We start from the raw sequence: 27009 nt of genomic DNA, 5'->3' as shown, positions 1-27009 counted from the left end.
CTTTACCCAATGTGTTTCTGTTTAAACACCAGTAGCAATGGATGCTCTGTAGGGTGAGAGGTGTGGAAAAGACAGAAAATATCTCCAGGCATAAGGCAGGCAGATGCTCTTGTGCATACTACACTCTGCCACAGTCGGCCCTCCTCCAGCTAGCTCAAGGCTGTTACAGTTTGAGTGAAGCCACCGACTGGCTTTTGTGGATTTGCTTGATTGCCAGATGTCCATGATAAGCCCTAGTAAGGATTAGAAAATTTGCAGATGAAATGCAAGTTTTTGGATAGAGAGAAAGCATCTGAGGCTATATTAGGAGATAAAAGACGACAGAGAGAAGATGTGTTGCCGGTAGTAAATAGTAGGGCACTAAGAAATGTTAATGAACAAAGGGACATTGGGATTCAAACTATTATTCTCTAAAAATGATAATGCAAGTAGACAGGAAGATGAAGAAGGTATGTGGCATGCTTGCCTTCATACTGTAGTTGGAACATAGACTATAACAGTTGGGACGCTTTATTGAAAATTTACATAATACAAGCTAGACTGCACTTTATGTGTTATGAACAGTTCTGACAGCCCACTACAGGAAGGATATGGCTGTACTGGAGAAAGTGCAGAGGAGGTTAGCAGGATTGCTGTTTGGATTGGAGGATTTAAATGTAGAGGATGGATAGGCTAGATCTGTTTTCCCCGCAGCAAAGGAGGTTGAAGGTGATATTTTTAAAAAAATATAAGAAATGTTGATGAGGTAGATCTTTTTCCATGGCAAAAAAACAAAAGCATAGGTTTAAAGTGAGTGTAAGGAGTGTTAAAGCAGTTTCAGGGGGATTTTCTTTACACAGAGAGTGGTTGGTATATAGGACTTACTCGCAGATGAGATGGTGGTGTCAGATACAGTCATAACGTTTGATACAGTTGGACAGGCACTTAAGTAGGCAGAGCATGAAAGGATACAGATCTCCTGTGGGCAGATGGCATTAGTATGGGTGGGCAGTAAGTTCAGCATGGTGAAGTAGGCCACAGGACCATTTCTATGCTGTGCGACTCTATGATTAGCCAGGAACAACACACTGTTGCTGGTAAAGATACCACATGGAGTGAAATTGTGCAGCCTCCATTCAATGTTATACAGCAATAGAACAGGAAGGCTGCTCTCTGCATCTGAAGGGCTGTTAGATTCATGCAATAAATACCAGCTTTGTCAGTGATGACCACCTACATAAAAATGTAAATGAAATTGTTGGTTTGATTTTGCAGTTTAAGATCACTTGGCCTTAATTTGGTGGTGTTTTGCATTTGGTTTCACTTAGGAGGAGCAAAAAAAAAATCACAAAGATGGCTGATTTTCATAGGGAATAAAAATCACTGCATGCAGATGTGTGTTGTTGGATTTTGGCTAAAGGCCATTTTTATGTCAGTCTGGAGGAGCTGAGTTCCAGCTGTGCTTTGCCACATCTGAGCTTAGATTGCTTGTGAATGACAGTGTGAGTGATTGTCTCGTTAACATGAATTGACCTGAACATACTTTCTTTACTCCCTTTTATGGTGTACAGAATATTACTGGGTGGGGATACTGTATGCAGTTCAGGCTTGTTATTTATTACAAGTATTGGTGGCAGAAAAATTAATAATCTCAGATTATCTGCAGGTTGGGCAGAATCAGTGGAGAGAGAAAAAGTGTTATTGTTTCGGGGCATTGATCTTTCGCCAGAATTGGAGAAAGTGAGAAAAGAAGTGTGTTTTAAATTGCAGAGGGGAGGAGGAGTGGAGAGAACAGACAGAGTATCTGTCAGATTGAAAGCAAGGTTGCCCAGATGACACATACGCTGTTAAAGCAATCTCAGAGATTGTGATGGATATTTGTAAATCACATCTAATCTATCAATTGAGGGGAATGAGTACAACAGGGGGTACCAGTCATTAATCTGGGATGACGAAATATAAAAGACAGCAGTTACTGAAAATGTGAAATAAAAGTGAGGCTAGAAATATTCAACAGATCAGATTGCATCTGTGTGGAGCAACAAAACGCAGGTAAATCAACTCTCAAAATTTCCATCTGTTGAAATAAACTGCCCTCCAGTCCCACCCACCACAGAGGCCCCTTGCTCACTTGTGATGTGTGTTACGTACCCTGTAACTGGGTTGCCAAACCAGCAGAAATGGACCACTTAGTTGGAGTCTGGATTACTGGAACTAAGAAATTTTTATTAAAGAAATAAGCAACACAGTACTCTAATAGTAAGGATATAAATGCAACAGGTTAGCAATGAATAAACACACATGTACACGGAACTATGATAATAGGATCAATCAAGCTCTATCGCAGTCTGGGGTAAAATGATCAGTCACAAGTGACAGAGTTCAGTTTAGTTCAGTTCGCAGTAATCGCCGTCGTGCCGTTGGGGAGAGGGAGAGAGAGAACGAATGAATATGCAAATCGGATTCCAAACAGACCTTCGATATTCCTCGCAGTTAGCTTTCGGGCGAGCCCTTTGTAATGTCTTCTGAGGTCACCGACTGTGACCCCTCCGTTCCACATACGATCGTTCTTCTGAGGTGAACCCGGCACCCAGGCAAGGGCGGACACACACACCAGGTTCCCACCGACCCGTACCTTTCTACCCTGTGCGTCTATGGCTGGTTCCGTGACCAAACCTCCAAAACTCCTACCAACTTGTGGGGGCACACCGCTTCCAGGGTCTCGTTACCTCGTGGTGTCATGTGTCTGTTGCCTTAGCGAACCTGTCCCTTTTTATCCCCCTGATGGGGTATCGCCTGTCCATCAAACTTCAAACAGTTCAGGGTTCAAAGCCACCGGTCTCTGACAATACTCAGAACTGTGTCTCCTTTTCGTTAATCCCTCTCGTCTCTCATTAACATTTCTGAATGTTCCCCCATTGTCCTCTTATCGGCATCAATCTTCTGATAATTTGGTTTGTCGTCACACCCCTATCCTTCAGAGGATTTTTACAGGGGTAAAAATTATAGTCATGAATACACTATCAGCTACACACAAATATACGTGTTTATCAGCTATTTGGCTAATACAGAGAATTTTAAGTTGTCAACACCTGACAGGCAGTCAACAATCACACTTTCTGTTCCTTTTATATGTGTTATTTTAATAATCCTCTAAAACCAGGCTCCAAATTAGCAAACTTAATAGTCGCCGAAAACACTAATGAATTGTGATCAGTGTAACTTCTCAGTGGTTTTCGCCCCGGACACAGATAACAAGGGTCGTCCCATACAAACTTAGCATTCTTTGGCAAGGGCTTAGTAAGAGGGTGGGTACTATCCGCAAAGTTGTTTTTTTTTCTGCAAAACTTCCAATAGTACCCCACCATCTCCAAGAACCTTCTCAGGGCTCTCTTGTCTGTCGGGGTGGGGACTTCAGAGATAGCCCGCAGCTTAGCTTGCATCGGAGCCAGCTGCCCCTGTCCTACCGCAAATCCCAGATAAGTGACCTTCACGCGGCCGAACTCACTTTTTGCGAGGTTCACTGTCAGGCTGGCTTCAGACAGCCGTTTAAACAGCTCCTTCCACGTGTTACTCCAGACCACTACATCGCCAATATACACTTCTGTGTTCTTTAGCACGTTTGTCACTGAATTAATCATTCTATAGGGGTGCTGCTCACTAGGCTGACCTGATGTGGCAACAGCTCCATGTCCCAGTTCTTTACATCGCCTCGGGACATCTGGACCTATGTGGGCGTGCCGTTTAATTAGCTCTCTTAGTGGTTCGCTTTGTTCGGGGTTTAAGGGAGAGAACTCATCAGCAAAGTCGGTCAACACAATAGAGTTCTCCCATCTGGTCAGCACCACACTTATTTTTCAAAATGGGTTTTCCCCTTATCAGGTGGCACCCTAGCCTCATTAATTTTCATGATATCACCAGCTAGATCTGTTTTCTGATCGTGGTGAGCTTTTAACATGTTAATAGCCTCTAACTGTGTTAACTCATGTCTGCAATAGTCAATAACATCCTTCCTCCTGTGCAGCCAGTAAAGCTCTTTCATGATTCCACGGACTGTTTTCCTCCCCCCAAAATGTCCACCGAGGGGTATCTTGTGGGCCAGGTTAAGAATCTCATCCCCATAAATTTTTGGCACCATCCCCCATTCCTCATCTGCGGGCGCGGTACTTGGTCTCCCTTTCTTCCTTAGCACTCCCTCCTCCACACAATAGCCTACTGGCTCCCTTTTTAATTCTGCTTCAGAGAGAGCTGTCTCCGCCGAAACCATCAGCTCCTCGTCTTGCTCCTGTGTCTGTACAGAGTCCTTCCTTGCTAATGCTAAGTCAGCCTCAACTCCTTCACTTCCTTCTGTTTCACTACACTCCTTCTTTTCACTTTCTACCTCCCCCTGGTACAAGGCTGGTAGAAACGTCTCAGCTAAATTTACTTCGGCAGCCTTTCTGGACATACGCTGAGTCACTGCGCAAACGGGATGAACCTGTGAGTCCATGGGCGGGGCCTCAATGCTGGCAGGCTGACTTGTCAATCTCACTGCGGGGTACACCTCCCCGCCGGCGAGGTCATTACCGAGTAAGACTTCCACGCCTTTCATCGGTAGTTCGGGCCTCACCCCGATCGCGACTAGTCCAGAGACCAAGTCGCTTCTTAGGCGTATCTGGTGCAGAGGTACTGCCTCAGTCCCTTTCCCAATGCCTTTTATGACCCTGACTTTCCCAGTCTCGGTCTCTGAACTAAAGTCTAACACACTCTTTAATATCAATGACTGACATGCTCCTGTGTCTCTCCAGATCCGTACTGGAACTGGGTTTAACCCCTCCTTCACCGACACCAATCCGGCCGAGATAAACCTCTCGCGCCCTTCCTGGACTTTGGCAGACCTCTTCTCTCCTAGTGGTTTGCTTACCAGCTCAATACAGCCAGTCTGAACTGTTGCCTTTCCCTTTCCCGTCTCCTTCTTTGGGGCAAAGCACCTGGACACAAAGTATCCGACTTTCCCACAATTATAACAGATGACCCCAGGAGACTTCCTACCAGACTGCTCCCGGTCTACCTTATCCTTCTCACTAGTCCCCGGCTTACTTTCTGACTTTTCTGGCGAACTCTCCCCGCCGTCCCGATTACCCTTCTGGTGGCCTTTACTCGGGGCAAACTTCATTTTATGTGTCAACGCGTACTCATCCGCTAACGTAGCAGTTGCAGCTAAAGTGTCTGCCTCTTTCTCATCTAGGTAGGGTCTCATACCGTCAGGGACACAACCTTTAAACTGCTCAATCAGGATCAGCTGTAGCAGTCTGTCATAATCCCCATTTACCCCCTTCGAGGCGCACCAACGCTCACAATATGTCTGCATCTCACGGGCAAACTCTAAATATGTGCAGTCCCACTGCTTCCTCGCATTCCGGAACCTCTGCCGGTATGCCTCCGGGACCAACTCATAAATCCTGAGGAGGATGGCCTCTTTCACCACCTCATACCTTTGGGCATCTTCCTCGGACAAAGCCGAGTAAGCTTGTTGGGCTTTTCCTTTAAGTACACTCTGAAGCAAAACAGCCCACTTATTCCTCGGCCAGTCCTGACTTGCAGCAACTTTTTCGAAATGGAGAAAGTACCAATCCACATCGGTATCGTCAAATGGGGGAACCAGCCTAACCTCCTGGGCCGCCCTGAACCCTTCACCTTGGTTCAGCATGGGCCCCTGCTCTGCCCTTATCTTTAACCTCTCCAGCTCGAATTCCCTTTCCCTCTGTTTCTCTTCGTGTTCTAGCTGCCGTACCCGGAACTGGTGCTCGAGTCTCAATTTTTCAAGCTGCACCTGTACTGTGTCTCCACCAGGCTTTCCAATAGACATCACCTCCAGCTCCCCTTGGGGAAACACACCTTTAGACACATAATGCTCTACGATAGCTCTGTGTATCTCCTCTCTCCTCATTGTCGACTTCCCCTTAACAAGATTCAACCGTTTGGCCACAGCTGCCAATTCCGCTTTCCTGGCATCCTCTAATGCCCCTGAGGTCGGCGCCTTTAGAAATTCCTCAATCTCCATTTCTGCTGTTTGTCTTTTCTTTCTTTCAGGAATTTTAACCCAATCAATTTACCCCGTCCCAAATTTAGCATTCAAAATCCCGGACGAGAACCCCACTTATGTTACGTACCCCGTAACTGGGTTGCCAAACCAGCAGAAATGGACCACTTAGTTGGAGTTTGGATTACTGGAACTGAGAAAGTTTTATTAAAGAAATAAGCAACACAGTACTCTAATAGTAAGGATATAAATGCAACAGGTTAGCAATGAATAAACACACATGTACACGGAACTATGATAATAGGATCAATCAAGCTCTATCGCAGTCTAGGGGTAAAATGATCAGTCACAAGTGACAGAGTTCAGTTTAGTTCAGTTCGCAGTAATCGCCGTCGTGCCGTTGGGGAGAGGGAGAGAGAGAACGAATGAATATGCAAATCGGATTCCAAACAGACCTTTGATATTCCTCGCGGTTAGCTTTCGGGCGAGCCCTTTGTAATGTCTTCTGAGGTCACCGACTGTGACCCCTCTGTTCCAGATACGATTGTTCTTCTGCAGTGAACCCGGCACCCAGGCAAGGGCGGACACACACACCAGGTTCCTGCCGATGGTACCTTTCTACCCTGTGCGTCTATGGCTGGTTCCGCGACCAAACCTCCAAAACTCCTACCAACTTGTGGGGGCACACCGCTTCCAGGGTCTCGTTATCTCGTGGTGTCGTGTGTCTGTTGCCTTAGCGAACCTGTCCCTTTTTATCTCCCTGATGGGGTATCGCCTGTCCATCAAACTTCAAACAGTTCAGGGTTCAAAGCCACCGGTCTCTGACGATACTTGGAACTGTGTCTCCTTTTCGTTAATCCCTCTCGTCTCTCATTAACATTTCTGAATGTTCCCCCATTGTCCTCTTATCGGCATCAATCTTCTGATAATTTGGTCTGTCGTCACATGTGAAAGGGGCTTCCAGTGAGACTGTGAGGGCTTCGGTGGTGTTGTGGACAACGAAGAACTTGCCTAATGCTGGAGCAGGATGTAGATCAGATGAAAATGAAAGTGGAGAATTGGCAGATGGAACTTAATCCCAACAAGTACAAGGCGATGCATTTTGGGATAGGACATATACAGCAAATGATAGGGTGCTGCGGAATGCTGATGAGCAAGGGGACCTTGGGACCCAAGTTTATTGCCCCTTGAAAATGGTAATACAGGTAGATAAGGCCATGAGAAAGGCAGTGCTTGTTCGCCTTTGGAAGTCAGAGCATACAATACAAAAGCTGGGACGTTTTGTTCCATGATAGAGGCATCGAAAGCAAGGGGGCATAGATTTGAAAGGAAGGGGCATATATGTACTTATTTAGAGATATAGCATGGTTACAGGCTCTTCTGGCCCAGTGAGCCTGCGTCACCCCAATTTACACACGTACCCAATTAACCTACTGACTTGTACGTCTTTGGAGTGTGGAGAGAAACTGCAGTACCCAGAGGAAACCCACACAGTTGTGGGGAGGAGCATGCAAGTTCCTTACAGAAAGTAATGGGAATTAAATCTGGGTCCCTCTGGCACTGTAATGCTGTTATGCTGCCATGTCACCCTAAAGTGCAGTTTTAAAGGGGATCTGAGGAGAAAATCTGTTACACAGAGAGTGGTTGTTATCTGGAGCAGCCTGCCAGTGCAGGTACATTTAAAAGGCTTTTTTTGTGGTAATTTTTAAATTCAGACGTATAGCACAGTGCCAGACCTTCTAGGCCAATGAACCTGTGCCCCGATTACATCCATGTGACCAATTAGCCTATGCGTATTTGGAATGTGAGAGGAAATCAGAGGAAACCCATGTGATCATGGAGAGAGCATACAAACTGCTTACAGGCAGTGGTGGGAAATAAACCCGAGTCACTGGTACTACAATAGTGTTACACTAGCTGCTCACTACTGTGCTGTGGATAGAGTCAAAGGGACCTCAGATGGGCAAAAGGGAATAATGCTGGCATCGACATTGTTTCTCTTGTGTAGAACTCTGCTAATCCATTTCTTCAACAGCCTCAGAGCGGACACTCAGGCGGGAATATTGCACTTACAGTGATATTTAATAAAGACTGAAGGGGATGCTTTCCAAACCAGTTTCACTTGCCTCTCTGCTGGCGTGGCATGGTGTAATAAGAGCATTGTTATGCTGATCTCTGCAGACATCGATGAGTGTGCTGAAGATGGATACTGCAGCCAAGGTTGTACCAATTTAGATGGAGGATTCCAGTGCTGGTGTGTCCAGGGATATGAACTGCGACCTGATAAACGTGGCTGCAAAGCTCTAGGTGCGTATGCTTTTACTCTTTTTGATGATTTATTATTAATAGTTTATAGTAGCCAGTCTTAACAAAAGGAAAACATCTTTTCCAGATTAATTTTCCATATAATTCCCCTTCAGCTTCTATATTTGTGCTTTTTACTGCTTGGAGCATTTACTTTGTCATTTATTTATTTATTGAGATAGCGCAGAATAGACGCTTCCTGCCCTTCAAACTGTGCCATCCAGCAATCCCCCAATTTAATACCAGGCTAATCACGGGACAATTGGCAATGTCCTATTAACCGACCCACCGTCTTTAGATGGTGATTCTAATCAATGTAATATAACTGAAAGCAGTTAATCATTCCTGGGTTCAAAGGTGGGTTGATTCAAACCGCTCTGTTCACACCCCCCCACCCCCCCCCGGTGCCTTTGAAACATTAACGCATAAGAGGAAGGGATACTTGCAACCCAATATTTCCAGCCACTCTGCCATAGAGTAATGTGCTTCCATTCATGGATACCAGCGCACAGGGAGCAGATAACTTGAAGCAAATGGCACCAGATGATGTGGATCCTTCGGAAAAATGTCTCCTAAATGAGTAGATGATATAACTCTGGTGACAGTGAGTTCCATTTCTTCCTGTATAAACAAGTTCCTTTTAAATTCTTTATTGGTAAATAATGTCGGGAAAGTTGGGGTAACAAACAAACACACGCACACACATCTCCACAGGTCAGACAGTGGAGAGGAAAGTACAATCAACATTTCAGGCCACGACGCTTCATCAAAACCAAATGGTCAGGAGACCTGATGAAGTGGCTCAACCAGAAATATCGACTGTTTATTGCTCTCCATGGATGCTGTCCGACCTGCAAAGTTCCTCCAGCATTTTATGTGTGTTACTCTGGATTCCCAGCATCTGCAGAATCTCTTGTGTTTATGTCATGGGAAAGTTGAAGTTTTATTGACTGCGGCATGATCTTTAACTTGCCTGAATGTCATTATTCTCTAAAGGACCAGAACCGGTGCTGCTGTTTGCAAATCGGATTGATATCCGTCAGGTGCTACCCCGCCGATCAGAATACACCCTCCTTCTTAACAACCTGGAGAATGCCATTGCTCTAGACTTCCATCACAGCAAAGAGCTGGTGTTCTGGTCTGATGTGACCTTGGACCGGATTATGAAAGCAAACCTGAATGGAAGTAACGTTGAGGAAGTTGTGTCAACCGGTCTCGAGAGTCCAGGTACATGAAACATAATGGAGTAAAAAAAAAATTAGTTCAACTATTACAACTAAGATATTACTAATCATTGTATATATTGTTTGTGTTCATTAAAATGGCTTCTGACATGAATGACTATTTTTAATGATGGTAAGAATTGGGAGCAGAAGTTGGACATTTCAACAGATCATGATTGACCTTCTACCTCAGCTCCATTTGCCTGTACTATCTCCCAATCACTTAATTCCTTTAATATCCAGGGAACATCTGACCTCTGTTTTGAATGAACTCAATTACTGGGCATCTGTACCTTTCTGGGATTGAGAGTACCAAAGAGTCATCACACTTTGAGTGAAGAAATTTCTCCTTATCTCAGCCCTAAAGTATTCATCCCTTATTCTGAGAGTGTGATCACTGGTTCTGGACTCCTCAGTCCAGGAGAACATGCAGGCAGTAAGGTTCCATGAGAATGAAGCTCATTCTTCTTAACTCTGAAGAATAAACCAGTTAACTACGTCTTTCCTTAGACAGCAAACCTGCTATCCCAGGAGCCATTCTCCTGAATCTTTCTTGCACTCCCTCGAGGGCAAGTGTATTCCGTCAGTGTGATTACTTCAGCGTGACAACTTTAAGGAGAGTGGGCAAGGCATTATGGGAAGAGGTGAAGTCCTCCATCCCTATCCTTGTTTATTTATTTTTATTTAGAGATAACATCAACAGGCCCTTCTGGCCCAATGAGCCCGTTCTACCCTATTGTACCCATGTGACTGACTAACCTACTAAACCGCACGTCTTGTACGGAATGAGGGAAAGAGCTCATGTAGTCACAGGAAGAACATACAAATTCCTTACCGACAGCGGCATGAATTGAACCTGGGTCGCTGGCGCTGTAAAGTGTTCTGCTAACCACGATGCCACCATGCCAGCCCAACTCTACTGTGTGCCTCTTAGCCCCCCCTCCTCGCACACCCCCCAAATGGTCATCCACATAAAACAATAACTTGAGTTTTTAGGTGTGGATGCTTGCACTGTCTGCATAATATCAAGGATGCACATATGTGTATCTCTAAAAGTCAGGAAAGTTTAAATTTCTGCATATCCCCCTTATCATCTTGTTGGAGAAGTACAGTGATACTGCACACAATCCCTGTTGTATCGAGTAAGTCGGCAAAGGGCCTAAATAATGCCAGTTGATTTGCTTCCCCAACATGCAAGACAAAAAGAAGTGAATTACAGCAATGAAACACTATAAAGATAAATGCAGCTGGTTGTAAAAAATAACATAAGTGATAACAAAGGAATAGATTGGTGCCGAGGTGGTGTAGAACAATTCTCAGCCATCAGTTCAGAGGCCTGATTCTATTCCATTGCAGCTGCCATGGTAGGTGGAAACTGAATGGCTTTTTTTCCCCTTTCCTTCAAATGCTCTATCGGAGTCACGTGTGCTGCAGGTACTTGGCAGAGAGCTCTGTTCAGAGAGTGCGATTTCCACTTGAGAAAAAATTAACAGTTCATGTCATGAGAGCCACTTATTCAAGTTAAAGTGGGTGAAAAATAGCAGCAAAATAATCTTTATGATACTGGACTAATTCCATCTTTGAATTGATAAAAGGATGGGAGAACACTCTGTCAAATAATTAATTACTTTAAAAAAATTGTCGTTCTGAAAGAGCATTGAACACTGCAGCACAATACAGGTTCTTTGGCCCACACTGTTGTGCCGGACTTTTAACCTACTCTAAGATCAATCTAACCCTTCCCTCCTACATTGCCCTCTATTTTTCTATACAGGCCTATCTAAGAGTTTCTTAAGCATCTCTACCACTACACTCTGTGTGTATATATAAAAAAAACTATATCACTGTGATTACCTCAGCATGACAGCTTTAAGGAGTATGGGGAAGGCATGATGGGAAGAGGTAATGACCTCTGTCCCCATCCCTATTTGTTTATTTTTATTTAGAGCCAAATACAGTTTGTCTAATTGTCATTCAAGCATACACATAAATACAGCCAAACAAAACGTGTTCCTCTGGGGCCAAGATGCGAAACACAATGCATACAATCACAAACGGCACATCTAGTTACAACAGAACATACAGTCACAAAATAATATTAGCACAAGTCGGTGAGTGGCCTGGACTGAAGATTGATGGTGCATGAGATGTTGTCCTGGGCAACACCGTGCACAAAGTATAGGCATTTATTAGTACTTAATTCCATTATTCTTTGTACTTTAGGAGTCTCCTGCCCTTTTCAAATAACATTGTTTTAAGAACTTGAAAGATATTGAACTATCATTGCTTAATGGGTCAGATTTTCCGGAAAGATTACTGTATGCAGTAATATTATGCATTACATTAGAAATGAGTCATCAGGTCTAGATGTGCAATGACAATTAAATTGAAACCTCTTATGAGCATAATTATTCATACTCTGCACTATGCGGAACATCGCACATAGAACGTAGAAAATCTACAGCACATTACAGGCCCTTCGGCCCAAAATGTTGTGCCGACCATATAACCTACTCTAGATGTTACCTAGAATTTCCCTACTGCAAAGCCCTCTATTTTTCTAAGCTCCATATACCTAAGAGTCTCTTAAAAGACCCTATTGTATCTGCCTCTACCACCTTCACTGGCAGTGCATTCCACGCACCCACCACTCTCTGTGTGTGAAAAACTTACCTCTGACATCCCCCTTGTACTTACTTCCAAGGACCTTAAAACTATGCCCCCTTGTGTTAGCCATGTCAGCCCTGGGAAAAAGTCTCCAGCTAGCCACACAATCAATGCCTCGTATCATCATATACGCATCTATCAGGTCACCTCTCATCCTCCGTCACTCCAAGGAGAAAAGGCCAAGCTCACTCAACCTATTCTCAGATTCTCCAATCCAGGCAACATCCTTGTAAATCTCCTCTGCACTCTGCCTGTAGTATCTACATCCTTCCTGCAGTGAGGTGACCAGAAGTTAATGCAGTACTCCAAGTAGGGTCTAACTAAGATCATATATAGCTGTATCTCATGTAGCATATATAGCATTATCTCATGGCTCTTGAACTCAGTCCCACATTTGGTGAAGTTCAACACACCATGCTCCTTCTTAACAACACTGTCAACCTGCCCAGCAGCTTTGAGTGTCCAATGGACGTGGACCCCAAAATCTCGCTGACCCTCCATACTGCCAAGTGATTTACCATTAATATTATATTGTGTCTTCAAATGTGACCTCTCGAAATGAACCACTTCACACTTATCTGGGTTGAACTCCATCTGCCACATCTCAGCCCAGTTCTCTGTCCTATCAATGTCCCGCTGTAACCTCTGACAACCCTCCAGACTATCCACAACACCCCCAACTTTTGTATCATCAGCAAACTTACTAACCCACCCTTCTACTTCCTCATCCAGGTCAGTTATAAAAATCACAAAGAGGAGGGGATCAGATCCCTGTGGAACACCACTGGTCACTATCCTCCGTGCAGAATAGGAACCATCCACAACCACCCTTTGCCTTCTGTGGGCAAGCCAATTCTGGTTCCACAAAGCAGGGTCTTCTTGGATCCTATGCCTCCTTACCTTCTGAATGAGCCTCGCATGGGGAACCTTATCAAATAACCATATAACAATTACAGCACGGAAACAGGCCATCTCGGCACTTCTAGTCCGTGCCGAACTCTTACTCTCACCTAGTCCCACCGACCTGCACTCAGGCCATAACCCTCCATTCCTTTCCTGTCCATATAGCTGTCCAATTTAACTTTAAACGACAACATCGAACCTGCCTCAACCACTTCTGCTGGAAGCTCGTTCTACACAGCTACCCCTCTCTAAGTGAAGAAGTTCCCCCTCATGTTACCCCTAAACTTTTGCCCCCTAACTCTCAACTCATGTCCTCTTGTTTGAATCTCCCCTACTCTCATTGGAAAAAGCCTATCCACATCAACTCTATCTATCCCCCTCATAATTTTAAATACCTCTATCAAGTCCCCCCTCAACCTTCTACGCTCCAAAGATTAAAGACCCATCTTGTTCAACCGTTCTCTGTAACTTAGGTGATGAAACCCAGGTAACATTCTAGTAAATCTTCTCTGTACTCTCTCTATTTTGTTGACATCTTTCCTGTAATTCGGTGACCAGAACTGTACACAGTACTCCAAGCTTGGCCTCACCAATGCCTTGTACGGTTTCAACATTACATCCCAACTCCTATACTCAATGCTCTGATTTATAAAGGCCAGCGTACCAAAAGCTTTCTTCACCACCCTATCCACATGAGATTCCAACTTCAGGGAACTATGCACCATTATTCCTAGATCCCTGTGTTCTACTGCATTCTTCAATGCCCTACCATTTACCATGTATGTCCTATTTTGATTAGTCCTACCAAAATGTAGCACCTCACATTTATCGGCATTAAACTCCAAATGGAGTTTAATCTTTCAGCCCACTCTCCTAACTGGCCTAAATCTCTCTGCAAGCTTTGAAAACCTACTTCATTATCCACAACTCCACCTATCTTAGTATCATCTGCATACTTACTCATCCAATTTACCACACCATCATCCAGATCATTAATGTATATGACAAATAGCACAAAGAAACAAATGCCTTACTGAAATCCATATACACTACATCCACAGCTCTCCCTTCATCAATGTGTGTTACATCCTCAAAGAATCCAGTCAGGTTCGTGGCATCACCTGTCCTTGATAAAGCCATGCTGACTATCCCTAATCAGATTATGTCTCTCCAAATGCTCAGAAATCCTGCCTCTCAGGATCTTTTTCGACATCTTGCCCACCACTGAAGTAAGACTCACTGGTCTATAATTTCCTGGGTTATCTTTTGGAATTTGAAAAGGTTCACATTTGCAAACCATTTAAACTTTCCTTCATGTAGCACAATTCTTGGCGATGATGTAAACTGGAAAACATAGATGGCTGACACGAAAGGCTGCCAGACTTGGTGTCAACTTTGTTCTGTGAGTGTTTCTGGCACCCAGTACTGCTGGACCTGTGAAAAAAAGAAAATAAATGGCAGAAGACTGCTCTTCCCTGGAGCCAGCTTTGATCACGGACTTTGATGCTACGTCAAACCACCTGATCTATCCATCATCCTCTTCCGCAGAATCGACCCACACAACAGCACAGGGAGACAGCTAGAACAACTTTGTCCTCATGAAACCACCTCTGAATGCTTGATTGGTGTCTGCAGCTTGTCTGATGAGGCACGGGTTAGATCTGTGAGCTTCAGCTTTCCACATTCCGGCCAACTACCAGCTTACAAAGCCCTGCAGTTTGTTGTCCATGTGAAGGGAAGTTCATGTCATTGAATTTGAATAATAATCAGCTCAAACTAAAGAGAGTGCTGATGAAAAGTTTTGATGCAAATCATTCAATAACAAGCTGCACACCTTTAGGAATTAGAGTCATAGAGTCATTGAACACTTCAGCAGAGAAATAGGCCCTTTAGTCCATCTAGTCTATACCGAACTATTATTCTGCATAGTCCAATCTGCACCTGTGTCATAGCCTCCATATTCCTCCTAGCCGTGTACTTATCAAAATTCCTCTGAAATGTTGAAATCGAACCCGCATCCACCACTACCACTGGCAGCTCATTCCATACTCTCACCTCCCTCTGAGTGAAGAATATTTCCCCCTCATGTTCGTCCTAAACATTTCACCTTTCGCCCTTAACCCATGACCTCTAGTTCTAGTCTCACCCAACCTCAGTGGAAAAAGCTTGCTTGCACTTACCCTATCCATTCACTTTATAATCTTGTATACCTCTATCAGATCTCTTCTTGTTCTCTTGTTTTTTTTTTCGCTGCTGCCATCAGGTAGACAATACAGGTGCCTCAGCACTCTGACCACCACGTTCAAGAATGTTACGATGCTCAGCCATCAGCCTCCTGAACCAAAGGGTATAGCTACACTCATTTAAGGAAGTACGGTATTTTGAATAAAAAGTTAAACCAAAGCGACACTTGCTATTTCAGGTGAATGTTGGGGTCCAATGGGAATATTTTGAAGCAGATTCATTTAGCCAATATTTATTCCTCACTGAACATTTTATTGGGTCCGTTTGTGCTGCCTTTTGCAGGTTATTCTGAGCAGAACTAGACATCTTGGGCAATTAAATAGCAATGCGTCCCAAACTTCAGTGCTTATACAGGTTGACCTTCACTAATCCAGCACCATTGGGACCTGAGGAGTGCCAGATTAGTGAAAATGCCGAATTACAGAAGGATCACATTAAGCATAATGTGCCAGATTATCGAAGGAACCGGATTACGGGTAGTCGGATTAGTGAAGGTTGACCTGTATTGTTAAATGCAGAAGGCTCAGATGTAATGACAAATTTGGGAAGTGGAATCTATCAGTCCACTCTACCGGTAGTGGATCCCAGAGGCAGGAAATCGCCTCTTATCCTGCACTGTCTCAAAGCCAGTTTGTTTCAGTGTGGAATATGTCAGGTGTTTATGTGTGGTTCTGTTAAGATAACGATTCAAATCTGCTGAAATCATTGACCCTTAAGGCTCAGGAGGTAGGGTGTAGTTTCCGAAAGCATGTGGTCATTTTCTAATTTCTAACTTTGAACTTTATTTATATTTTTGTTGATATTACTGACAAATTCAGTAAAGGCATTTGTAGAAAATTGTAATTGTGTTTATTCCGATCTATATCTTTAATATTTTGGAGACGGTAATGTTTATTTTCAATTAGGTCTGGTAAAGGAAATGGCAACAATAATTATAAAACTTTGGAACTGCTCAGACAAAGGCAACTTTTATCATTCATCATGTTCTATCATTTGCTTTTTACTGACTTTAACGGGATAATTAGTTGAACAGTGGGGAATTGTTACTGAAAAGTCTGTTGCTTCCATTGGTAGTTAAAAAGAGTTTTTTGATCTGATTCTTGAATTGAAGGTAGAGCAGCATACTGAAAGCAATTTTAAAATATCTCCAAATTTTTAAACCAATACAGGTGGTCTTGCCATCGACTGGATCCACAACAAGTTATACTGGACAGATTCTGGGACATCGCGAATTGAGGTCTCAAATCTTGATGGAACACAGCGAAAAGTACTTTTGTGGCAAAACTTAGAGAAACCTCGTGCTATAGCACTTCATCCTATAGAAGGGTAGGATAATGAATTCAGTATGAATCAATTTCAATCTCTTGTCGAAATAATACATTTTTCACTTGTGATTGATTCCAATGAGTGATATATTACAAGTAAAATCGTAACCTCTGCGTTTAATTATCTCTGCAATTATCAACAGAGTCTAATCTTAAACTCCAGACAAATTTTAATTCTTCAAATGACTCATACTTTTTGTAACATACTACAGTCCCACAGGTCAGTTTGACAGCATACACCCTGTCCCTAGTGCTGACTAAATGCTTTACTTCATACACAGTAAATTAAAATCACTATTTAATGTCGTGCTGCTTCCAATGTGCCAACGTTCCTGTCAGATCCGCAAATGTGGCTTATAAAAAGAAATCTCTGATCTTTAAATCTGTTTGTCTTGGATAGATTCTCAACTTAGTCTGCCTCATTATCTCAGTTCCTCCGACTTCAATTCATTTCTTTCTCTTGCCTTGGTTATTTCAACTGCCTCTATTACTGACCACATATTGTCGGACTATTTTTAAATAGCCCTAAATAGACATTGTGACTTGTCTGTGGTGATGGTTTGTATCCTGCCTGGGACGCTTTGAGGTCATTCTTTTGATGGGGCTTTTCTCATTAATTCCAGTTCAGCCATTGATTAAGTGGCCTCAAGTGAACCAACAGATCCGAACCAATCTCCAAGGATAGCCACTCTCTTGTTCTAATTTGTGAATGTCACAAATACGTTCTCCACTGTCTGTAATTTGAAGTCCTCTAACTAGATGTTGGAATTGCACTGTAAAATGTTCTCCCGTGAGCATATGCAGTCCTCTGCTACCTTAGCTCTAGTATTTTAAGTATATTTGTATCTCTCAACAGTGAAGAGAAATTCCTCATCAATCTGTAAACATTAGTGAGTTTTACCATCACAATGCTATTTCAGATTCTTGACAATAGTTAACATTTAAAATTGTTCATTATGTCTTGCTTGGTGTCAGCTGCACAAATGCAGTTGCTTTCAGAATGGTTTAAATAATTGGGGAGGGGGTGCGATCTTAACTTTCACAAAATCACAACTGGCGCAGTTAATTAATATTGCATGGGAAGTGTGCTTATAGAGAGACTGTGGGGATTTTGTTTGGTTTTGCTCGCAAAGCGGATTAACTTGGAATAGATTCTTAAATGATCTCCCTCGTTTTTCAATTCTTTTGATTTGTACTCCTAGCTTCACTAACATCATTTTGATTTCTAATACATATTTTTATACCTTCTCAAAATCAATTGTTGCCTGGTCTCTTTGGAATGAGTAGAGAAGTATTTACACAGGAGTGGAGCAGTATATCCTTGGATCAGTGGGATAGTATAGCAAAGAATATATTTTCGGAAGTATGTCATGCAAACTGAGCAACGGCAGCTACTCATTATATTTTATGATGATGTTATTGGCTAAACTCTACAAAGCAAGATCAATTAATCATTCCCACTGTGGTTCAGTTGGGAACTGTTATTCTCTGTAAGGCACCTTTTTTAAAAAAACAAATTGTGTAATGTTTTCTTAACTACTTCAATTAAGTTTCACATGACATTTAGCAAGTTGTGTGTTATTACAACACACACAAAATGCTGGAGGAACTCAGCAGGCCAGGCAGCATCTGTGGAAAAGAGTAGAGTCGATGTTTCGGGCCGAGGCTTTTCAGCAGGACCGGAGATGAGTTAGTTAGGAGGCGTGGGGGAGGGGAGGAAGCAACATAAACTGATAGGTGAAACTGGGAGGGAGGGTGAAGTAAAGAGCTGGGATGTTAATTGGTGAAAGAGATTACAGGGCTGGAGAAGGGAGGCAGAAGACCATGAAAGAACGAGAAAGGGGGAGAAGCACCAGAGGGAGGCAACGGGCATCACAACTGTAAAGCAGGCTATGGATGGACATATCAGAATGGGAAGGGGAAGTCGGAATTAAAATGTGGCCACTGGGAGATCATGCTTTTTATGGCAGACAGAGTGTAGGTGCTCAGCAAAGCAGTCTCCTAATCTATATCAGGTCTCACTGATATACAAGAGGCCACGCTGGGAGCACCAGATACAATAGATAACCCCAACAGACTTGCAGGTGAAGCGTCACCTCACCTGGAAGGATTGTTTGGGGCCTGAATGGTAGTGAGGAAGGAGGTATAGCACTTGTGCTACTTGCCAGAGGTGTGATGAATCCAGTTTAGCAAAAAGAAAGACCAATGCCTAATGCACAGAGAAAGGGGGGGGGGTGGGCGGGGATGATAGAAGCATGGGACAGTATTCCAAACTAAATTGAGTCCTTAGATCCGATCACTGGAGCAGACCTAAGGCCTTGGTCTCAGTTCATCATATTAGCTGAGTAAATCAGCGCAAAGCTCGCAGACTTGCTACAAAGGATGATTTTATCAATCCGATATTAAGCAGTCATTTCAGGATGTCATGATAAAATAGCCACTCATCTTAATCAGTACAAAGCCTAAAGTGCTAAGCTAAAATAGTCCCATATTTCATGCAGAGGGATTAGATATCCTGACTCTGATTTCATGTTCAGGTTGTATTTTCATTGAAACAAGTGATATGTATGACCTAAGACAGTTTAAATTCGGTAACTGATCATCTCCCAATCTCTGGGTGTGCCAGCATTATATATTCCAGATGGCAATGTTCATCTTCCTTTAAATAGCAGCATAATGACTTATCGTTTAGCGTATGGTTTCAATGATCTCGATATTTTCTTTTTCTCTGTTTTTAGAAAATCGTGTGTAAGAATTAATTTCTTTTAAACAAAAGTGATCTATTCTTCACTCAGTTGTATTGGTGCTTCTTTTGCGATTTTCAGAACCATATATTGGACAGACTGGGGCAACACTCCTCGGATAGAATATGCTGCCATGGATGGATCCAACCGGAAAATCATTGCAGACACCCATCTGTTCTGGCCCAACGGACTCACCATTGACTATGCAGGTCAAAAAATGTACTGGGTAGATGCCAAGCATCATGTGATTGAACGTGCAGATCTTGATGGTCAGAACAGGAAAGCAGTGATCAGCCAAGGTGCGTACATTATCTGTTTCAATGGAACGGTGATTTATTATAGAGAATCAAGGCAAATGATGTTGGCATTACTTTACATTCTTATGTCGTGCCATATCTACATAATTATAGCTAAATTCATTTGCTGAGTGTAGTTATTTCAAATAAATAAGGAAAAAATCTATTCTCAGAAGAAAATATCTATTTGTATTTTGCTAGAATAAAGATAGATTGGTACAGTTTTGTTGTGCCACACTATACTGAAGATGACGCTGGCCGTTACATAATAGAAAGTGCATATTCACTTAAAAGTCGGTTTGTTTTCCAATGCCTAGATTATCAATGGTTTGGTAAAGAAATTCGTTGAAAATTGCAACGGTACAATGACTTGAATTTTTTTGAAAAGGTTTATCAATAGTAGAGGGGGAAAAAAGCAAATAGAACAAATTAGGGAAGGAGCATTAATGCTGTGGCTGGCACTTCCATTCCATGCATGAGGTAGCAGCCAAAGTAAAAAGCACATCTCAGGGAGGGGAAGCAATCAGTTCATTGCTCATCACCACTGGTAACCTGCACACTGCCCTGCCTCTCTACTTAGTGGTGTTTCCACTGCTGTTATTAATTTTAGAACAATCTTGTTTTTCAATTTATCCTTTAGTACTGTGCTTTTGGAATTTCTTTGAAGGTGGTTATCCCCACTAAAAAGCTTTCACTTACATTTGCGTAGTTTTAGAAGGTATAACAATTGATCGGACAATATTTATTTAAGTCAACTGTTTAATAGTAGAGTGAGATATTCTTTTAATGCATGGAGCTATTTATGACCTGCCTGAGTGTTTCTGTAGCTATATGATACGCAGCTTCTCAAAGCCTTCAGGTTTCCTTCCTCTGGCTTGTTTTACATTGTAATTTTAACTTGGCTCATAGATAACAACACTGGCATAGACTTTATCTTGCTCAGTAGCATACAACGTGTTGGTGTGATAATATAACCTGTTTGGTGCTATCAACCAGCAGTGGATTTCTGAGTAATTGTTTTTATCCTCTTTCTTTGTGCTTCTGATTTATTAAGAGGTTATTATTTTTCAGCTAATATGTTCTGAGGTCATTGATTATGCAATTTTCCGTGCCTCAGAGGATTGTTTCTTGGAAGTGAATTTTGGTTTGCTCAGGAATGATTTTGGAATGTATTTTCCTGCTTTTTTTTTTGCTCTTGTAGATAAATAGGCAGGTTGTTCTACACATCTGACAGTAATGACGAAGGGTCTCGGCCCGAAACGTCGACTGTACCTTTCCTAGAGTTGCTGCCTGGCCTGCTGCGTTCACCAGCAACTTTGATGTGTGTTGCTTGAATTTTCAGCATCTGCAGAATTCCTCTGACAGTAATGTATGTTTTGTACATACACAAAAAATACAGTTTTGTATTTTGTTTGATTTGTTTTATAATTAAGCTTCATTTCAGTTGTTTCTGCCAGGCATATTTATTGGATTATTTATTCACAACCATAAGGGCAGTATAGTTACTTATATACTTACCAATATAACAGTTTAACTACTTGATAAACTGAACTAATGTGCACTTTTAAAACTATGTATAGTTTCTGCAGTATATTATCAAAAGTGCTGGGCATCCAAAAGAAATCAGGGTCTAATAAGTTAGAAAATTAATTGTTGAAGATTTGGCAGTCGGTTTGAAAATTATTTTTATTACTGCGTGGTTGCAGTGTGATCTTCACTGGAAATAAATGCAAGAGAATTGTTCTCAGCAGAGAATTGTTCAAAGCAATTCAAGCTGGATCAGTTGGCTGTTGAGGTGTTTGCTTCAGCTCTTTTTATTGAGTTTAATCAGTGATATTATAGGACAGAAAGAGCTCAATTAACCAATAGTATCTAAATTATTGCTGGCTCTTCTTCTGGACTTATCAACTGCAATCCCATTTTCCTGCGCTTGGTTCATTTTCTTATATCTTTCGGCTGTTATTAATGAGTGAATTCAGTGTTAACCCTTGTTCATGGTAAAAACTCGAATAGTTTTTTTCTAAGCTCCCTCACATTCTCGTTGTAATCTTGTCTAAGCCTTCCTACTGTAGAGTCATACTGCATGAAAACGGGCCCCTTGGCCCAACTTGTCCCTATCGACTGTGCTGCCCAGTGAGCTAGTCCCATCCGCCTGCACTTGGCCCACAGTTCTCTAACTCTAAACCACTCCTCTCTGTGTCCTCATCCAGATGGCTTTTAAATGCTGTTGCCATGCCTGACTTAACCACTACTTAGAACACTAATAATCAAATGTTATAATAAGTAGCGAGACTTCCCCAAGTGTGGTCATAGGGCAGAACAGGATTATTAAAGTCTAGTTGTTACTGGATTGCCCAACACTGGCTATTCTTTAGAGCAACTTGCACTAGTTTATCCCTGATTGCTCCAAAAAGGAAATTGTATGAGGAATGACATCTATTAGTTATCTTGAAATGTGCAGGAATTGCAGCAGATGTGGTGATTTGTGACCAGGTGTGCCTGGTGTAATATCTGGGGTGAGGATCCAAGCAACACGCACAAAATGCTGGAAGAACTCAGCAGGCCAGGCAGCATGGAAAAGAGTACAGTCAGCATTTCAGGCAGGACTGGTTTCCACAGACGTTGTACTCGAATTGGTTTCAATCCCATTGCATCCAGGAATAATATTGATTTTCAGCTGTGATGCACTTTTTTAAAAAAAAGGTGACATTATCAAGATTACTCAGTCATTATCTGTGATGTTTATGATGCAAGGCAGCCCCTTCAACAATCAGAGTGAAGTGCAATGTTCTGATCTCAAAAGCTTCTGAGAATGCAGCACTTCCTGCAATGGGCAATGCTTGAGGTGAGTGACATAGTTTAGGAAGATGGCTAAGTGCATGAACAGGAAAGGAAGATATTTTATTGGACAAGATGGTCCAAGGCTGATGGAGGCTCATGTTATATTAAAAACTGGTGAAGACCTATTGGCACAAATGCTGATTTAAGTACATACCATACATTTCTGTGTAATCCTGGCTTCACTGTACTGTGTGCAACTATATCTTTGATGAGTTGAAATCTCCAGATTTTAAAATGTTTCCATATTCTGTTGCATCTCCAGGCTGTTAATGTGCAGTGTAGCTACCAGTGATGATTTTTTAAATTTACCGATTATAAATGATTTTACATTAACGGTCAATTCACAATGCAGCCTAATGATGCTCTGCTGAGTACCTCTGATATGCATCTTCTGCCCCTTCAATATTTGCGCAGATACCACTTAGTCTTTAACAATTGACCAGTATCTGTAGATTATTTTAATAAAGAGGAGAAGGTCCTATAATAAAATACTACAGCAAGCTATTTGTAAAATCTGTTGGTCCATTTTTTATGGGTTTTTTTGCTACTTTAAACAGTCCATTGTATTGCATTTAGTAGATTTGAAGAGACTTGATTCATTGACTCAAAAGTCAGTTTTTTTTTGCAAGTCCAACATTTAAGATCATTACCTATTTGGCCCACTGAGACTGCTCTGCGGTTTCATGATGGCTGATTTATTATCCTTCTCAACCCCATTCTCTTGCCTTCTCTCCATAACCTTTGACACCCTTACTAATCAATCTTAGCTTTAAATATACCCAATGACTTGGCCTCTAAAGCTGTCTATGGCAATGAATTCCACAGATTCACCACTCTCTGGCTAAAGAATTGCTCCTCGTTACTATTTTAAATTCTGAGGCTGTGCCCTCTGGTCCGAGACTCCCCCGCTGTAGGAAACATCCTCTCCATGTCCACTCTATCCAGGCCTTACAGTATATGGATAAGTTTCATTTAATGAAGATAGATAGATAGATATACTTTATTGATCCCGAGGGAAATTGGGTTTCGTTACAGCCGCACCAACCAAGAACAATCACCATAATGGCCAAAGTGAAGGAGCCCAGAACTGAGGCCATTTTCAATCTAAAGCAAACAAGATTTGCTCATTTCTGATTTGAATTTTGGGTTCTATGAATGTGGATTAGAAATGTCAGACTGTCACTTCTTTTCACCTGCCTATTACTTTCCCCAGGGTCCCTTCCTCCTTCCCTTTCTCCTGTTGTCCACTCTCCTCTCCTATCAGATTCTTTCTTCTCCAACGTTTGACCTTTCCCACTCACTTGGCTTCACCACTCATCTTCCAGCTAGCCTCCTTCCCCTCCCCCCGCCTTTTTATCCCGGCATCTTCCCCCTTCCTTCTCAATCCCAAAGAAGGGTCTCAGCCCAGAATGTCAACTGTACTCTTTTCCATAGATGCTGCCTGGCCTGCTGAGTTCCTCCTGCACTTTGTGTGTGTTTTTTTAGATGGTGCTCTTCAATGCAAATGTCCGTGCATTTGTTTCACAGGCTGGTGATATTTTGAAACAGAATTGTTTCTGAAATGCTTGTATTGTTTCTAAACCATTTCCGCTCAAGTGCAGTCCAGTTGTCATGAAAAAAATGTTTTTCACAGTTTTCTTTTGTGGATGGCAATTTATTAAGTAAATGATACATATCTAGATTACTTCTAGCAGGCCATGAAAGAAGCCCATCAGGAGGAAATGGGCTGGAATTTCATGTAATTGAAACTTGAATCTGAAGTCTATACAGTCTAAAAATTCATCTTGAAGTTTGACTGAAAGAATAACAACCATATTGATCCAGACACCCAAAATCTGTTTCTCTTAGTTTGAGCCTGTTACTAATATGTGAGGAATGTTAAAATGTAATATAATTGAAATTGATCCCATTCATTACCAGGAATTTAACTGCAGACATGAGTATCAGTTTACAATATTTCGTTCTTAAAAATTGATGTAGCTTCTGATGGTCTTTGTGTTAATGGGTTAACAGTACTTTGCTATGTTTGTGTGCTACTCTTTGTAGTGCTGACTTGGATGTATTCCAGAGTGTGTTTGATGTGGAAACATGCAAAATTTTCAATGAAGCAAAGGACTATGACTGCTCATTTATCTTCTTTTCCTTTGTTTGAGAATATACACACCTGCACCAGTTGTTATCTGTGTTAAAAGAAATGTAATGAATGCCAGGGTTCAGAACCAGCATGGAAAACTGGGGACAATAGCCATCTAAATACAACTTCCTATCAAAGAATATATTTTTACAATAAATAGTGGCAGCTATGTTTTCTCAGTGCATCCTTATGAAAGCAGATTTTTCATTCAAACCAACATGCTGTCAAGAAAACTGTGAGATAGGCAGAAGTAAGATTGATTACTTGGGCAAAAGCAATGATTTACTCTGAATTCGTAGCTAGTGTTTCACTGCTGTTCTAGTTGATGTTTGAGCTAATGTGTGTAATATTAGTTGTATGTGGGCTGCCGTTTCAGTTATGTGCACAGACGGATGTTTTGCCTGTAAATCCTTTTCAAAGTACAAATATATTAGCATATGGATTAGATATACAGATGTACAAAGATATTGCATAATGAAGTTACAAGGGGTAGGGTTCAGCTATGTGATTTTCCCCTATGATGAGTTTTAGTCTGTTGAAAAGGCAGAAAAGATACCAGGTCAGCTGGGAGTACTCTTATCATTGTACCAGCTGGTCCAGAAAGCATTTGCAGACATTGAGGAATAAGTTGTTTTATACTGTAGACTTGTTCTCTATTCATAGTGTAGATCTACTTTTAAGGTGGAGTTCCTGCTTTGAAATCTATATTTCTCTACTGTTCAATCATGCAGTTGTGCTTTGCTGCATTTCTGATCGGACTAGTCTAAAGCCTGCTCACTCTGCTATTGTCTGCTCCCTTCCTTGTATGTGACAGACTTGCTGGCATTTACCACCTTGATATTTTAATGTTGATAAAGATGTACAAGATTATGAGACACACCAACAGAGTGCAGAGCAAGTGCCTTTTACTGGGGCAAAAACGAAGGGACATAATTTTTAGGTCCTTGGAGGAAAGTATAGGGGCAATGTCAGAGATAGGCTTTTTGCACAGAGTGATTGGTGAGTGTAACACACTGCCAGATGTGGTGGGAGACACAGACGTTACAGATACTTGAGACTCTTGGATCATCACATGGATGAAAGAAAAATGGAGGGTTATGTAGGAGGGAAAAGTTAGGTTGATGTTGGAGTAGGTTAAGGTGTCGGCACATCATAGGCCTAAGGGCCCGTACTGTGTTGTACTGTCTTATGTTCCAAAGATGAAAAATGTTATTTGGAGCCAATATAAAGAACTGTCGTAAGAGTCATTTCAAATATCTAAACATATTTAATAAGGAACTCATTTAACTCTCCAGTTGGTTCATAATTCCTTGGGAAGCTGTTGACCTGAGAGTTAACTTCATATGCCCGCATTCCTCCCATAAGTACCCTTGGTTATCAAAAATCTATCGATCCCAGATTTAACATTGGCAATTGACACAGCATTTGTTACTTTAAATTTTCCTCTTTCCCAAGTATCTAATTTGCTACTTAGCTAGAGCAGTGATGTTACCTAGTGGGTATTGGGGATAGGCAAGGTGCTGCAATACGTCAGCTTGACATAACCCATGTGCTGTTATCCACTGCTGCTGTTGCTTACTGCCAGTAAAGCAAAGTCCATTGTAAGGTCCTCTGGTATGTTTTCAGACAGGCTTTCTCTTCATAATGAAATGTTTTTTCTACCGTGTCACTAGACATTAGATATCAGACTGGGACTAGGACACAGCACTCGGTGGGAAGCTATACAAACTATTAGGGAGATGGAGAAGATAAATTAAATGTGGAATCAATAGGCAGAAATAATAACTTCCACTTCAGATACAACAGAACAATTAATGCCTATTTCATATGATCAAGCATTGGTCAAATTATAACAGAGCTGAGAAACAACACAAAATTACAATTTGGCAACAGAACTATTGATACGTGTTTTTAAATAAAGCACAAGGTTGATATAAAGAAGCTTATATGAGGAAACCATGTTGTAGGTACATATGCCAAGTGGGGGAATTTACCTCCAAAACTGGACTTCACTTTAATTTGCACCTTTAATGTACACAGTTGAATTCAAATTTCTACTGTCGTGTGTTTGAGTTTTAATTTCAGGACCTATTTTTGAGGCTAGGTACAAAACTGTGGAGTAATGTGGGTACAAAAGCAAAATCCTGAGATAGAAAATGCTGGAAGCACTTGAAAAGTCTGGTGATCTTTAACCTAAGGTGTGAACTGTGCTCTTTTTTCCACTTTGCTGCCTGATCTGTCCCTGCATTTATTGTTTAATGCTTCAATGATGCGAATCTTAGACACGTAAAGATAGTACCGAATATCAGAAAACTTGACTCAAGAAA

The 27009-nt window shown here is 41.9% G+C and overlaps 1 protein-coding gene across 4 annotated transcripts in view; it reads left to right on the top strand.

Moving 5' to 3' along the window:
- The window catches only part of lrp4 (low density lipoprotein receptor-related protein 4), a 457879-nt gene that overhangs the window by 352265 nt on the left and 78605 nt on the right, over positions 1–27009 (top strand). For all 4 annotated transcript variants that reach the window (XM_063061778.1, XM_063061777.1, XM_063061776.1 and 1 more), the window contains exons 11-14: positions 8183–8308; positions 9302–9532; positions 16512–16668; positions 19493–19710. In XM_063061778.1, the coding sequence (XP_062917848.1) occupies positions 8183–8308; positions 9302–9532; positions 16512–16668; positions 19493–19710 (732 nt within the window). The remainder of the gene's footprint in view (positions 1–8182; positions 8309–9301; positions 9533–16511; positions 16669–19492; positions 19711–27009) is intronic.

Source organism: Mobula hypostoma, chromosome 11 (genome assembly GCF_963921235.1).
Source record: "Mobula hypostoma chromosome 11, sMobHyp1.1, whole genome shotgun sequence".
NCBI classification, from domain to species: domain Eukaryota; kingdom Metazoa; phylum Chordata; class Chondrichthyes; order Myliobatiformes; family Myliobatidae; genus Mobula; species Mobula hypostoma.
Note: the sequence above shows the minus strand (reverse complement) of the source record. Positions and strands in the feature narration are given on the sequence as shown.